The sequence below is a fragment of the Schistocerca americana genome, chromosome 3 (assembly GCF_021461395.2).
Source record: "Schistocerca americana isolate TAMUIC-IGC-003095 chromosome 3, iqSchAmer2.1, whole genome shotgun sequence".
NCBI lineage: Eukaryota > Metazoa > Arthropoda > Insecta > Orthoptera > Acrididae > Schistocerca > Schistocerca americana.
This window is the reverse complement of record NC_060121.1, coordinates 469,799,067-469,814,524: the sequence shown is the minus strand read 5'-3', so window position 1 is coordinate 469,814,524 and position 15,458 is coordinate 469,799,067. Positions and strand designations below refer to the sequence as shown.

The following is a 15,458-nucleotide window of genomic DNA, read 5'->3' as shown; positions in this document are numbered from 1 at the left end:
CAAAACCAAATATTCCATTTCTGCATTCTAATAGAGGATGAAGGGCTTAATTTAGCAGAAAATTGCCTACAGAAGAAATGGGTGGAGGGTATGGGTGGAAATGGAAACTGAAGTACACCATAAAAAAGGGAAATTTGAAAAAGCCAGAAGAGTAGATGAAAATAATAACAAAGAAATTGAAACTTCCTGGCAGATTAAAACTGTGTGCCCGACCGAGACTCGAACTCGGGACATTTGCCTTTCGCGGGCAAGTGCTCTACCATCTGAGCGAAGCACGACTCACGCCCGGTACTCACAGCTTTACTTCTGCCAGTATCTCGTCTCCTACCTTCCAAACTTTACAGAAGCTCTCGTGCGAGAGTATCGGGCGTGAGTCGTGCTTCGGTAGCTCAGATGGTAGAGCAATTGCCTGCTAAAGGCAAAGGTCCCGAGTTCGAGTCTCGGTCGGGCACACAGTTTTAATCTGCCAGGAAGTTTAATATCAGCGCACACTCTGCTGCAGAGTGAAAATCTCATTCTGGAAACATCCCCCAGGCTGTGGTTAAGCCATGTCTCCGCTATATCCTTTCTTTCAGGAGTGCTAGTTCTACAAGGTTTGCAGGAGAGCTTCTGTAAAGTTTGGAAGGTAGGAGACGAGATACTGGCAGAAGTAAAGCTGTGAGTACCGGGCGTGAGTCGTGCTTCGGTAGCTCAGATGGTAGAGTACTTGCCCGCGAAAGGCAAAGGTCCCGAGTTCGAGTCTCGGTCGGGCACACAGTTTTAATCTGCCAGGAAGTTTCATATCAGCGCACACTCCGCTGCAGAGTGAAAATCTCATTCTGGAAACAAAGAAATTGATTGTGAAGCTTGGCGTTCTCTAATAAAATGAAAAACGGACATAACCAACCACTTCATTTTCAAATGTAACATCTCAGTGTTTGCCTTAAACTTCTCATGAATGTAAAGTAAATGTATTAATCACTGAACCACCTTGCTGGGTAAATGACATGAACATTTTAGTAAGGAAGCAAAGGGAAGTAAAAGGAAGTAAAAGGAATGAATATGAAAGAACACTGAAAACAAGGGAGGTTGGGATTACTGTGTCCCATTCCAAATACATCCTAAATGATTTAAGGGACCCTTTAACAATTTATATCTGGACACAAGACTTAATTAAACTTAGTTCTTTCTAAACACTGTATGAAGAAAGCAGGAGAGTTGGATTTGACAAAAAGTGGCAAACTGTGACAAAGAGATCATTATTGCTTAAACAAAATACAAATGAGTTTAATGAACACACACAACTCAGGCGTGATTACATACATACATTAATCCTTGTTCCATAGATCATGAATATGACATTTCGTAATGATGTGGAACGTGTCACTTTAACATAAGTTTTCTTTACACTAAATAATTAATTGATTAATTAATTTTTTTTTCAGTTACTACTTCACATCTAAGTTTTCACCTGAAACATAGTGTAAATACTTATATAAAACAGTATCTACACTCAGTGTACAAAAATACCATACTTGAGGCATAATGCTGTGGTGGGTCCCATCCAAGGATGAGAAAAGACTATGTTCTGAGGCAATGGTCTAATTTGAGTATGTTTCTTCAAGGAAACTGATTTATCTCACCAGCCAAAAGTGGACTGACAGAACTGTGAGCTTTGTTTGAACAACTTACACTCACTGTTTCCTTTTACAATCATTTATCTTTCCCCGACACATTACTGCCACCTACATTCTCCGCAAGCCGCTGTATGTGTGTTGCAGACCATACCCAGTACCATGAAAAGGAATTTACTTTCCCGTTCCATTCATAAATACAGAGAGGGAAAATGTCTATCTAGATGCCTCCACATGAGCCCTAATCTCTCTAATCTTATCTTTGTAGCCCTTATGTGACTAATCTTATCTTCATAGTCATTATGTGACATATACATTGGCAGCACTACAAACGTTCTGCAGCCTGCTTCAAATGCTGGTTCCCTAAATTCTCTCAATACCGCTCCTCCAAAAGAACTTCATCTTCTCTCCAGTGATTCCCACTGGATTTCCTGAAACACCTACATACTACCTGCGTGTTGTTCAAACCTAACTGTGACAAATCTAGCAGCTTGTTTCTGAGTTACTTGGATGTCTTCCTTTAATCCGCTTTAGTGTGGATCCCAAGCACTCTAACAATACTCAACAATGGGTTGCACTGGTGTCCTATATGAGGTCTTCTTTACAGATGAACCACACTTCCCTAAAATACTTCCAGTAAACTGAAGTAGACCATTCGCTTTCCCTACTACAATCCTTACACACTCATTCCATTTCATATACCTTTGCAGTGTTATGCCTAGATATTTAACTGACATGACTGTGTCAAGCAGCACACTACTATGCTGTATTCAAACATTACAATATTGTTTTTCCTACTCCCCTGCATTAACTTATATTTTTCTACATTTAGAGCTCACTGACATTCAAATCACCAACTAGAAAGTCTGTCTAAGTCATCTTGTATCCTCCTGCAGTCACTCAATGATGACACTTTCCATACACTACACCATCATCAGCAAACAACCACAGACTGCTGCTTCCACTGTCAGCCATATCATGTACATAGAAAAGAACAGCAGTCCTACAACACTTTCCTCGGGCCCTCTTGATGACACCCTACTAGCCACAGAGGACAACTTACTGGGTTCTGTTATTTGGGAAGCCTTCAGGTGCCTCTCATATCTGGGAACCTAATCTGTATGATTGTACCCTTGATAGCACATTGTAGTGTGGCACCATGTCGAATACTGTATAGAAATCTAGGAATGTGGAATCTGCCTGTTGCCTTCCATTTACAGTTTGCAGGACATCATGTGAGAAACAGACAAGCTGAGTTTCACATGAGCAATGCTTTCTAAAATCATGCTGATTGTCGATAGAAACTTTTCCATCTCAAGAAAAAACTGAGAATATGGTCACATATTCTTCAGCGAACTGCTGTTAAAGATATTGGTCTGTCATTTTGCGTGTCGTTTCTTTTACCCTTCTTGTGTACAGAAGTCACCAGCATGTCACCCCCTCCCCCTCTACTACTATAATAACAGACTCTTGAATGCTACCCACAGTGTTTCCAAGGCATCTGACCACTTCCTCTGACTCAACAGTTTCAACCACACAGATTCCATGTCAATCATTTTATATATTTTAATCCATTTGAAATTCCTTTGGTTTTAATAGAGAAAGGAGGTAATACAGAGGTATTGACACAATCTCCTATTACAAAAATTACTCTTAATTTTGTTATGAATCTGCTGGAAATTTACTTCCTGGGAAAAGTGTTGAAAAAGCAACAGAGAACTATACAGAGAATTTCAGTTTTTCACACTGGAAGTTCTAATTCACACATAAATGTAGTTAGGAAAAGAACCAATATGCTTTGGTAAGTCTAACATAATAGTAACTCTCCAAGCAGCAGCACAGTTTTTAGTGCATCTCCTAAATAATCAATCATCTCCTTGAAACTCTGACAGTCATAAGTTTCACTTAACATCACTCACAATCAATAATAAGAACCCTGCTCCTATATGTATCCTGTATGTATCCTGCTTTCTATATGTATCCAATGCTTTGGGCTGGGGCATGTATACAAAGGAAGGAAGATTAGAGTTTAATGTCTCATTGACAATGAGATGATCAGAGTAAGAGCACAACCTCAGAGGAGGCTAGGATGAAGGCTGAAATCAGCACTGTGTTACCCTAAGGAATTGTCCTGGCATTTGCTTTAATTAGTGTAGTGAATCTAGCCCCTAACTCTATAGCATCCATGGAATTAATGTAATTGGAATATCTGTGGTACTAACAAAAATGGACAAACCAAAAAAATATGACAGATAAAAACAAATCTGTGTTCTAAATATTTGACTCTGGGTGTTTCACAAAGAATGAAAATTGCACAGTTAAAATGTGAGATTCATAAATCCTCAAAAGTCTTTCACTTACTGTGTTGTGGGGATAGATAGCAGCAAATTTCACATGCATATGTGCAGCAAACCAAAATTTCGGCTTTAGATGACGTAATAACTCCTCACATGGTTTGCTTCCAAGTGTATTTGACTCTATCTCACTGCTGTAATTCAGAAAGAAGAAAATGATGAAAATTAGTGCCTGTAACAAGCAGAGATGAAAAGATAATGTAAGAAGAGAAAAATGGATAAAATACACACATCAAAAAAAGTTTTGCATCACCACGGTTCCCAGAACTCCTGAAGACAGATGTTGACTGTGGATATTGTATCACAGACACAGTCCCTTTGACTGTTCAGAGATGTCACTAAACCTGCCCAAAGATGTAAACAACCATGCATGAGCAGCACCTACTAGACGGAGGGGGTGCGACAGCCGATCAGTTCCAGTCATTCCACCAGGAAGAAGGTACATGGCTCACAGGAAGAAGGTACATGGCTCATGTTGTCTGTAGTTCAACCGTGCCTAGACGGTCAATCCTGTGGTTTGATCCCATCCGCATTGTTACTTTGTGTCAAGAAGGGTTCTCAACCAGGGAAATGTCCAGGCGTCTCGGAGTGAACCAAAGCAATGTTGTTCGGACATGGAGCAGATACAGACAGACAGGAACCGTTGATGACATGCCTCACTCAGGCAGCCCAAGGGCTACTACTGCAGTGGATGACACCTATGTACAGATTACAGCTAGGAGGAACCGTGACAGCAATGCCAAACTTCACTCCCAACGTTCATGGCGAGGTCCATCTCTGCAACCACGACACCATACAGTGCGGTACAGATGGACCCAACAACATGCCGAATGAACTGTTCAGGTTTGGCAGCACGTTCCCTTCATTGATGAGTGTCACATATGCCTTCAACCAGGTAATTGTCGGAGGCTTGTTTGGAGGCAACCCCTTCAGGCTGAAGGTCTCGCACACATTGTCCAGCGAGTGCAGCAAGGTGGAGGTTCCCTGCTGTTTTGAGGTGGCATTATGTGGGGCCGACGTACATCACTGCTGGTCATGGAAGGCGCCGTAACGGTTGTACGATACATGAATGCTATCCTCTTACTGGTAGTGCAACCATATCAGCAGCATATTGGTGAGGCATTCATCTTCATGGACGACAATTCGCGCCCACATCGTGCACATCTTGTGAATGACTTCCTTTAGGATAACGATATAGTTCGACTAGAGTGGCCAGCATGTTTTTAGACACGAACCCTAGCGAACATGCCAGGGATAGATTGAAAAGGGCTGTTTATGGACGATGTGACCCACTAGCCATTCTGAGGGATCTACGCCGAACTGCAGTTGAGAAGAGGGACAATCTGGACCAACAGTGCCTTGATGAACTTGTGGATAGTGTGTGTGTGATTGAGGTTTACGGGCGCTAAACAGCGTGGTCATCAGCGCCCAAACGCATAAAAACAGGAACAGATGCAGTGAAGGGACTAAGATGGACAGCAAACAAGGAGAACGACTAAAAGACACAGAACTAACGCAGGTCGAAATCATCACATACAGAGGCAAAACAAGAGGAGAAGGAACACATTAAAAAAGGAAAGGAAACACAAGAAAGGGAGGACAGAAACCGAAGGGAAACAAGGAGGTATTCGTGACTGGCGGACCTCTTACCTAAAATATGGGTGAGCCAGTCACCCAGCAGCACATTAAAACCCCCCTCCCTAAAATCCGAGGCAACAAATTGGACAGGACACAAAACTGTAAGACATTAACCACAGTCGTTGCGTCGTCTTGCAAAATAGAGGGCAAATCCGGTGGCAGAGAAACCACCGCCCTCTGGTCAGAGAATAAAAGACAGTCAAGTAAAATGTGGCGGACAGTAATCTGGACGCCACAAGCACTGCAGATTGGTGGGTCCTCCCGCCGGAGTAAAAAACCATGCGTTAAGGGACTGTGACTGATACGGAGGCGAGTGAGGAGAACCTCATCCCGCCTGCATGACTGGTAGGACGTACGCCATGGCCGCGTGGTGGCCTTGACCAGATGCAGCTTATTTTCACCGACTGCCAGCCACTCCTCGTCCCATTGACGCATAACACGAAAACGCAAAAGGGAGGTAACAGCATGGAGCGCGACGGCACAGTCAACAACGTGAGGGAGGGAACATGCATCTTTGGCAGCCACATCTGCCAGTTTGTTTCCCCTAATACCCACGTGCCCCGGCACCCAGCAGAAAGAAACCTCCTTCCCCTGCCGTTGCAGGTGGAGGAGGGCATCATGGATGTTCTGGACGAGCGTATCCGCTGGGTACAAGTGTTTCATGGTCTCAAGGACACTCAGGGAGTCAGAACAGATGAGAAACTTAAGACTGGAAGCACATCTCATCTGCTCCAATGCCCGCAAGATTGCAAACAATTCGGCATCAAAGATGGTAAACGCCACAGGAAGCCGGAACTGGACGACTCGATCAGGGAAAACAACAGCACAACCAACAGAGTCCCCCTGTTTAGAGCCATCCGTAAATACTGGTACATGGTCGGGATGCTGGTGTAAAACATCGGAAAATAAGGAGGTAAAAACAAAAGCAGGAGTGCAGCGCCTCCGGTACTCCGACAAGTCTAAAAGGACGCTGGGCCTCTGGAGCAACCAGGGAGGCAGACGAGTAAAGCCTTGTCGTTGGGGGGCCACACGCTCCACACCAAGGGACTCAAGCAAATGCTGGGCACGAATCCCAAATGGTCTCGTTGCCCTGGGATGACTGGAAAAGAGACGTTCCATAGGCGGTCGGGCAATGGTAGGGTACGCAGGGGAGGTAGGACAGGCAAGGAATTGGCACACCCGTCGCACCATGAGGAGTTTCCGCCGGATGACGAGCGGCGGTTCCCCTGCCTCAGCACACAGGCTGGGGATGGGACTGGTACGGAAGGCGCCACTGGCCAGCCTGATACCCTCATGGTGGACTGCGTCAAGAATCTTCAGATACGAAGGCCTTGCTGACCCATACACGGTGCAACCATAGTCAAGACATGATCGGACGAAAGCCCTATAAAACTGCAGCAGACGCGCCCGATCTGCTCCCCAGGACCGATGGCTCAGACACTCCAAAATATTCAGTGTCTTCAAGGCCTGCACCTTGAGGTCTTTAAGGTGAGGCAACCACGACAACTTGGAATCAAAAGTGAGGCCCAGGAACCTCACAGTATCTCTAAAAGGAAGAATGGTGTCCCTCAGACGCAATTCAGGGGAGGTAAAAAGACGTCGAGAACGATTAAAATGAACACACACACATTTGTCTGCAAAAGGTAAAACCCGTCTTCGCAGTCCATGCCTCTAATCGCTTTATCATAAGCTGCAACTGCCGACTAGCAGTGACAAGACTGGAGGAAGAACAGAAAACAGCAAAATCGTCCACAAACAAGGAGCACTGGGCAGGACTCTGGATAGTGGACGTGATACTGTTAATGGCGACGGCAAAGAGGGTGACACTTAAAACGCTTCCCTGAGGAACACCATTCTCCTGCACATACAAATCAGATAGCACATTACCAACCCGATAACGAAAGAGGCGGTGGGAAAGAATGGACCGAATGAAGACGGGGAGACGGCCACGAAAGCCCCACTCATGGAGTTGATTGAGGATAAGGCGGCGCCAAGTAGTGTCATACGCCTTATTAATGTCAAAGAAAACACCTAGACAATGCTGGTTACGTAGGAAGGCCTGCTGGATGGCCGCCTCAAGCAGGGTCAAGTTGTCTATAGTGGAACGACATCTCCGAAAGCCACACTGAGAGGAGCTAAGGAGCTGCCTGGTCTCAAGCAGCCAAACCAGGCGACGATTGACCATGCGTTCCAACGTCTTCCCGACACAGCTCGTCAAGGCGATACTTCGATAACTACTGGGATGCGTTCGGTCCTTCCCTGGTTTGAGGAGGGGAATCAAAATCGCCTCCCTCCACGAGTCAGGGTACGTGCAGGATAACCATATCATATTAAAACAATTCAGGAGAACTTCCTTGGAAGTTGATCATGACCAGGCGCAGTATCATGAGCCACAGACAGCACCGAATTCAGTTCCCACATTGTGAAGGGGCAGTTGTAGGGTTCAGAATTAGGAGACCGGAAATCCAAGTGACCCATCTCGATGGCAGTGCGGTAGCGGCAGAAATCTGGATCACAGTTAATAGTGGCGGTAGATTCCGCAAAATGTATGGCCAATGTCTGGGCAATGTCTCTTGGCGCCGTGAGGAGACTTCCCTGATGCAGCAATGCCGTGACAGGTAGCTGGCCGAGTTTCCCGGAAATCCTCCTGATGGCTTCCCATACTTTCGTAGAACTAGTGGAGCGGGAGATGGAGTTCAAGAACGATTGCCATGACTGCCGTTTGCTCTCTTTAATCACTCGCCGCGCTTTGGCCCTTGCCACCCAAAAGGCCGCAAGATTGTCAGCGGAGGGACGGCACTTGAAGCGGCGCAGAGCTGCATGACGGGCTCGGATGGCTGAGCAGCACTCAGTGGTCCACCAAAGGACAGGACGCCTCTTGGGATGACCGGATGACCGTGGGATTGACAGTTCAGCAGCATGGGAGATCACGGCTGTAACATGGTCTACCCATTCGTGGACGCTGGCACAGTGTTCCAAAACAGCCAGTTGGCTGAAAGGTGTCCAGTCAGCCCTGCAGAGGTGCCACCGGGGCGGCACTGGAAATGCCATAGCCTCATCCAGGAGGCGAATCCAAAGGGGGAAGTGGTCACTAGAATGGAGGTCAGCAGCAACCTCCCACAGAGCAGAATCCGCGAGTGCTGGAGAGCAAAAGGAAAGGTCAATAGCTGATGACGACCCAGAAGCAGTACAGAAATGAGTGGGAGCACCAGAGTTGAGCATGCACAGTTCTTCAGACATCATGAGGCTTTCCAGAATGCGACCCCTGGGGCAAGTTGTCGAAGAGCCCCATAAGACATTATGAGCATTGAAGTCCCCCAGAAGAAGAAATGGGCGGGGAAGTTGGCTAATAAGGTCTGTGAGAGCCTCAGAGTCTATCGCATCCTGAGGGGGTAAGTAAAGTGAACAGACTGTGAGCCTCCGACCCACAAGAAGGTCAACTGCAACTGCTTGCAAGTCTGTAACGAGAGGGAGCTCAGATGAGGGGTGCATGTCACGGACAAAAACCGCAACACCACCCTTTGCCCTTTCCCCCGTCAGATCATCTTTCCGATATACGGTATAGCCCTGTAAAGAAGGAGCATCAGTGGCCCGAAAATGTGTCTCTTGGAGACATAAGCACAAAGGGAACTCTCGTACAAGGAGTTGTAATTCGGCCACATGCGTCCTGAACCCATTCAGGTTCCACTGTAATATGGGAGCCAGTGATCAGGGTGGCTGAACTTTCACCCTGCCTCTGTGTTTTGGAGGAGAGCCCGTACTGGCCGGAGATTTATTCCTGGGGCGAGAAGATCGCCCCCGGTCGACATCAATGTCCATCAGCTCCGATGACGACCCACGGGAGATGTCAGACAGTATGATGGCCTCGTCATCGGACCGACCCTGACCAGTCTCCTCAGGTGGCAAAATCTTCACCTTCGGCGTCTTTGTCTTAGGGGGCTTAGAATGCAGAGCCTTGTCAGCAGTTGGAGCTTTACTCGCCTGGGCAGAAGGCGCCATAGGGGAAGAGGCAGGAAGTACCCCAATGTCAGCAACCACGGCCTTGTCCGACGTTGCGGGGAGAGCCGCAGGTTGCAAAACAACCGCAGCAGCACAAGTGCACTGGCAAACGCAGGTATTAGTGCTAACACTAGCAACCTCTGTTTGCGTAGCAACAGTGGCCATTTGTACTGGTTTTTTCAGGGCAGAAGCGAAAGATGTCGTAAACACAGGAGGTTGCATGGCCTTAAAGAGCTTCTTGGCCTCACCATAGGGGATGCGCTTAGATGTTTTGATCTCCTGTATCTTCCGTTCCTCGAGATAGATGGGGCAGACCCGGCTCCAGACAGCGTGACTCCCACAGCAATTCACGCACCTCACAGGCGATGAACAATCGACTCCTTCATGGGCAGGCTGACCACATTTACCACAAGTGGCTATCCCATTGCACCCCAACGTAGTATGCCCAAAGCGCTGACATTTAAAACAGCGCATTGGGTTGGGGAAATATGGCCGTACTGGCAAACGTAAGAACCCCGCTTTAACATGCTCTGGAAGTCTCGGGCAACTGAACGTGAGAATAAACGAGTCGGATTTTACTAGGTCCCCATCGACTCGTTTCATAATATTCTGCACGTCAACAATACCTTCGTCAGCCCACTCAGATTTCAACTCGTCTGTGGAGATATCCACCAAGTCCCTACATGTCACAACATCCTTACTATAGTTGACTGTGGAGTGGAGCTCGGTCTCGATAGCGTACTCTCCGAGACTGGGTGCTTTCCGAAGAGAAGCGACTTGACGGGAACTAGAAGTCTTAACTAAGAGAGTACCATTGCGCAGTCACTTCACAGATTTCAGTGTACCTGCAATTCCCTCAAGACCCTTGTGGATGTAAAAGGGAGAAACCCTCTCAAAGCTACCCTCCTTCCGTTTAATAATCAAAAACACATTCTGATTTTCAGCATGTGCTCTGTTACGACACTCTGATAAATTTCTAGCAACACCAGGAGCTGGAGGACTCGCAGCACGAAGTCGCTTTTTTGATGGGGTGTGTTTTCCTACCAGTGGCCCACCCAATCTACTGGTAGGGGGAAATGTAGAGGTCGAAGGGTCCATTGCGGTCCCACGAGCAGCTAGGGAACTAAAGGTCCGCTCAGACAGAGCCCCGCGTGCCTGAGTAAGCCGTATACAACTGGGGTGCGGCAGGTGCCCCAGAGGTTGCCCGCTTGCGACTGTTCCACCCCAACAGCCATGCATCTTATAGGCGCGCAGCACACCGTAAGATTGAGGGGTGTTTATAGAGGTTTACCTTCCTCGCAATCCAGGCGGTCAAGCCAAGATTACCATTCCCCGCAGCACACAACATTCCACCGCCGCACTATACGGTGGTCGCTGAAGCATGTCCGGGGGTTACGGTGACAGGAGAGTGGCGGCGTTGACCAGTCCCCAGCTCAGGAGCCCGGGGTCACCAAGCCCGTACTCAGCAAATGAATGCTGAGCCCCTGGGGGCCTCGTGGATAGTATGCCACGACGAAAACGGGTATGTATCTATGCGAGACGATGTGCTACTGGGTATTATAGGTATCGGTGTGTACAGCAATCTGGACCACCACCTCTGAAGGTCTCACTGTATGGCAATACAACATGCAGTGTGTAGTTTTCGTGAGCAATAAAAAGGGCGGAAATGATGTTTATGTTGATCTCTATTCCAATTTTCTGTACAGGTTCCGTGACACTCTAAAACGAGGTAATGCAAAACTCTTTTTGATATGTGTAGGTCACACAGAAGCCATTAAAAAAAAACACCTATCTAATTAGCTAGGAAAAGAAATGTGCAGAAACACAACAGTGGTCAGCATCATACAGAGATATGGGGAATAGTTACAATGTTGGTGAACTGTCACTTGATGATAAAATTTAAATAAACTGCTCTTAAGAAGAGTGGTCTGAAATGTTAACAACAGTGCTATAGTTGAGGAGACTTATAATGATGAAAACAAGGACATATACGGGATAAAAAGAAAGAAAAATGGGTAAATTGGGAAGACTTGATTTATAATACATGACCAAGTTGAAGACAAAATATCTATAAAGTTCCCTTTCAATGGTGCTATTGTCAAATTAATTGTGTAGCAACATTTTGTGCACATAAATAACAATTTTCTTTTATGAGACTCAAAAACAGAGAATTGGTTGCGGAATGTTGGACATTTCAAATAGCATCTCTTTATGTGTTTCATGGCATTAAAATCTGCATATGTATTACATGATTTTATTATTTTGAGTGTCGATCTCCTCTACGTTATGGAGTTAGTGTTTTCCCCAATGTGTATTCTGACAAGTGTGTATGCTTGAAAGAGTTATCACTTATTGGCAAATTATAAAAATGTGGCACTTTCCGTTCGTAATATGGAAGCACAAATTACGGCAAATAGCACAAAGCAATCTCCCAATCATACTTACGATTACAAGCACAATCACTTTAGTTTACATCTTGTAAGATAGTGATAAAATGGTCACATGTTCAAAACTGTCAATTAAAACGAAAGACGAGAAGAACACTAAAAAAGATTCATAGAAAAAGTGGCTAGCTGATCACTTAAAAATAAATGAGCCAGCCACCCTTATAACACATTGAAAATGTTGTCCTAAAATTTTAGGGAACCAGTTGGACATTTCACATAATCTTAAAAGATGCACCGCATTCATGTCATTGTCAGTTAAAATAGAGGGAAACTCGGCAAATGTGCTGCTGCCCTTTTGTCTGAATACAAAATACAGAGATACAGTCTACTAAAATGTGGCAGCACCATGATCTGCAAGCCACAAACTGCCATAAATTGGAGGCCTCTCACTGGAGCTAGAACCCTTGCATCAGGAGGTGTGTCCTATGTGAAGACAAGTAAGGAGGACCTCACAGACCTCATCCAGAATATGTGACTGGAAGATGGCACACCACAGCTGCATCGTGAGCATTACCACACACAACTTATTGTCTATAACTTTCAGCCACACTGCTTCCCATCAAACCATGACTCAGCACAGTAACAGCAAGGCGATAGCATGTAGGGGGATGGCACGATCAATTTATCAGATGACTCCAACATGCCTCCTTGGCTGCTACCCATAATATCCATATGCCCTAGCATCCATCACAAAGACACCTCTTGCCCCTGCCTTTATAAGTGGAGAAGGGTGTCCTAGAGTACTTTATTGCTGGGTACAAGTGTTGTAGTGAGTGAAGGGCACTCACGGAGTCTGAATAGAAGAGAAATTTAGCATTTGCAGCACACCTCATCTGCTCCAGTGCCTGCAAGATCATGTATAATTCTGCATCGAAGACACTGAAGTTTTAAGGTAGTCAGATCTTCAGGACATCATCAGGATAAACAACTGAGCAGGCAACAGAGATGTTTAGACCTATCCATAAATACAACCACATAGCTGTGTTGCTTGCTTAAAATGTCATAAAATAAAGTATTTAAAACAGATGCACCAGTGCAGCCTCTCCTGTACCGCACTAATTCTAAAATTACTCTGGGCCTCTGCAGTAACCAGGGTGGCTGTCGGTTAAAACCCAGGATTTGGGTTTGCACTTGCCCCACACCAAATGACTTCAACACATGCTTCACATAGATGCCAAAAGGTCTTGTTGCTCGTGGATGAATGGAGGAGAGACGTTCCATACCTGGACAAGGAACAGGATGGCAACACCAACAATACGCCAAGAATAGATCGCTACCAACCACATAGAACAGGTGTTGAATATCAGACAGGTGCAACGAAAAAAAGACTTCTAGATAGTATTTAGATATGGCACTCAGTCCACATGTAGGACAGACGGACAGAAGAATTTGAAGCCAGGGTCAGCAGCTCACATTTTTCCTAAGTTGCCAACCTATTTAACAACTCACTTGAAAGCTCGCAAATCTCCAAACAGAACGGGGAGGGGGGGGAGTAGTCCTATTATGTACCAAAATTTCAGTGATTTGTACACCAGTTGCAGTACCTAGTAAGTGCTACATGTATTGTCAAAGGCATGACTTACTTTGTCTGCTTCTGAAGATTATTAACACTTACAGCACGGTGCCCGTATGCCATATGGGCGCGGCCGCCCTGACGTTGGCGACGGCGCCCGTATACTGTACGAGCCTTTATTTGGCTCCGTAAGCGCGTTTAGCACGTCTCCGAAGCAGTTTCATCAACTAATGTGGACGTATTTCGTTCTTCTTCCGCAAGAGGCAAGCACTTATCGGCTATCTCATCCTGGGAGCAGCTGTGAGCACTACAAAGTCGAAGTTACCTGCAGTTCATTCATAGGTGTTTACGATCGTGAAAATATCGAGCAGCGAGTTGGCGGAGGCCCAGATCTTAGATATTCTTTGTGGAGATGAAGGATCTGAAGCTGATGATTCTGACAAAGAGGATTCATACTCTCCAGACGAAAGTACAAGTGACGATTCAGGTATGTATATGTCTCAATTGTTCATAAAGTGAAGAGCCCATTTGCCTGAAAAACTTTGAGTGGTGGTAAAAGCTGTTTTTCCACTTGTTTATAGTGTCAACTGTCAACAGTTTTATTTTATATAAAGAGAACACTAGGTAGAATGTATTCCTAGTAGACTTTATTCACAGAGTGGGGAAGAAATTGCCTGAGAAGGACGGAAATATTTTTCAGCAACAAGCCGCTTCATCCTCACAAATTGAGAGGACATTTGCAAGGCACTTTCCAGAGAAGGTCCCACCCACTGCAAACAAGTGAATATTACTAGGTATTGCAAAGTACGTTCAGACAGGGGGAAGAAAGAGATGGGTAAGCGCATCAGGAAGGAAGTAGATGGTGGTGCAAGGACTGTGGCGTTGGCCTTTGCGTCCCACAGTGTTTCCAGGATTTTCACACGAAGGCTAACTACATCTTAACTATTAAAATACTCTGGTTTACAGGTACCAGCAGTTAGACAGTCAAGTAATATTTTGTTTTAAATTTAGTTACAGTAATAATGGCATTACTAAAGAGAGAGATCATGTAAAACTTTTTTATCCACGATATTTTTGTGTTTTCTTTTTTAATTATAACACCCTTTTGTATTTTATATTGTAAAATAAACTCACTATCATGTACAGCTCTTACTTTTTCCTTTTAAGTTATGCAAGAACCATATTCCTATCATTTTCCTGTTCTTTGCAATCTAATTTCAAACATTCATTAAATATGCCAGTTCACAGCCAAGTGCCGGGTGTAAAGAGGGCAGTGTTGAATGTCTTAAAGATAGCTCTTGCAAGGGATTTAAATGTTCATGTGGTGTCAGCATACATGCCATAAATACTATCAGAGAAGTATTTAGAAATGATATAGATGAAAATAAACATTTAGGAATTGTAATTTTTGGTGAAGTAAGGAAAGATATTCAGGTTGATTCTCACTCAAAGTGGATGGTTTTGTAGAGAGAGAGAGAGAGAGAGAGAGAGAGAGAGAGAGAGAAGGAACATTTTGGTGAACCATGCATTGGTACTCAAGTTTATTCTTCTCCTTTATAAGTGGATCCAACTGGTTGCTGTTAATGCAAGGACAAATGCAATTTTTGGTGATATCCCAGCTAAAATATTGATACGGCTAATCATACAGCCGGAACAAGCTGGAGCAAGCGTCATAAGCTTTACAAGTGTTGCAAGTCAATCAAACAAAAAGGCTGCAATTAATCTAGGAATTACTGGCCAACCAGAAAATGTTAAATGAAGTATTTAAAATCCAGTTCATCGGGACAGAAAACTTTGGGCCCTTTCGGACTACATACACACATTTAAATGTATGAGAAATTATTTTCACGAGAAAAGTAGGTTGCTGTACAAAAACCAAGAAACAGATTTTAAT

The 15,458-nt window shown here is 45.0% G+C and overlaps 1 protein-coding gene across 1 annotated transcript in view; it reads right to left on the bottom strand.

Moving 5' to 3' along the window:
• The window catches only part of LOC124605487 (lariat debranching enzyme), an 89,565-nt gene that overhangs the window by 25,674 nt on the left and 48,433 nt on the right, over window positions 1–15,458 (bottom strand). The window contains exon 5 of the mRNA XM_047137211.1: window positions 3,975–4,101. Within this exon, the coding sequence (XP_046993167.1) occupies window positions 3,975–4,101 (127 nt within the window). The remainder of the gene's footprint in view (window positions 1–3,974; window positions 4,102–15,458) is intronic.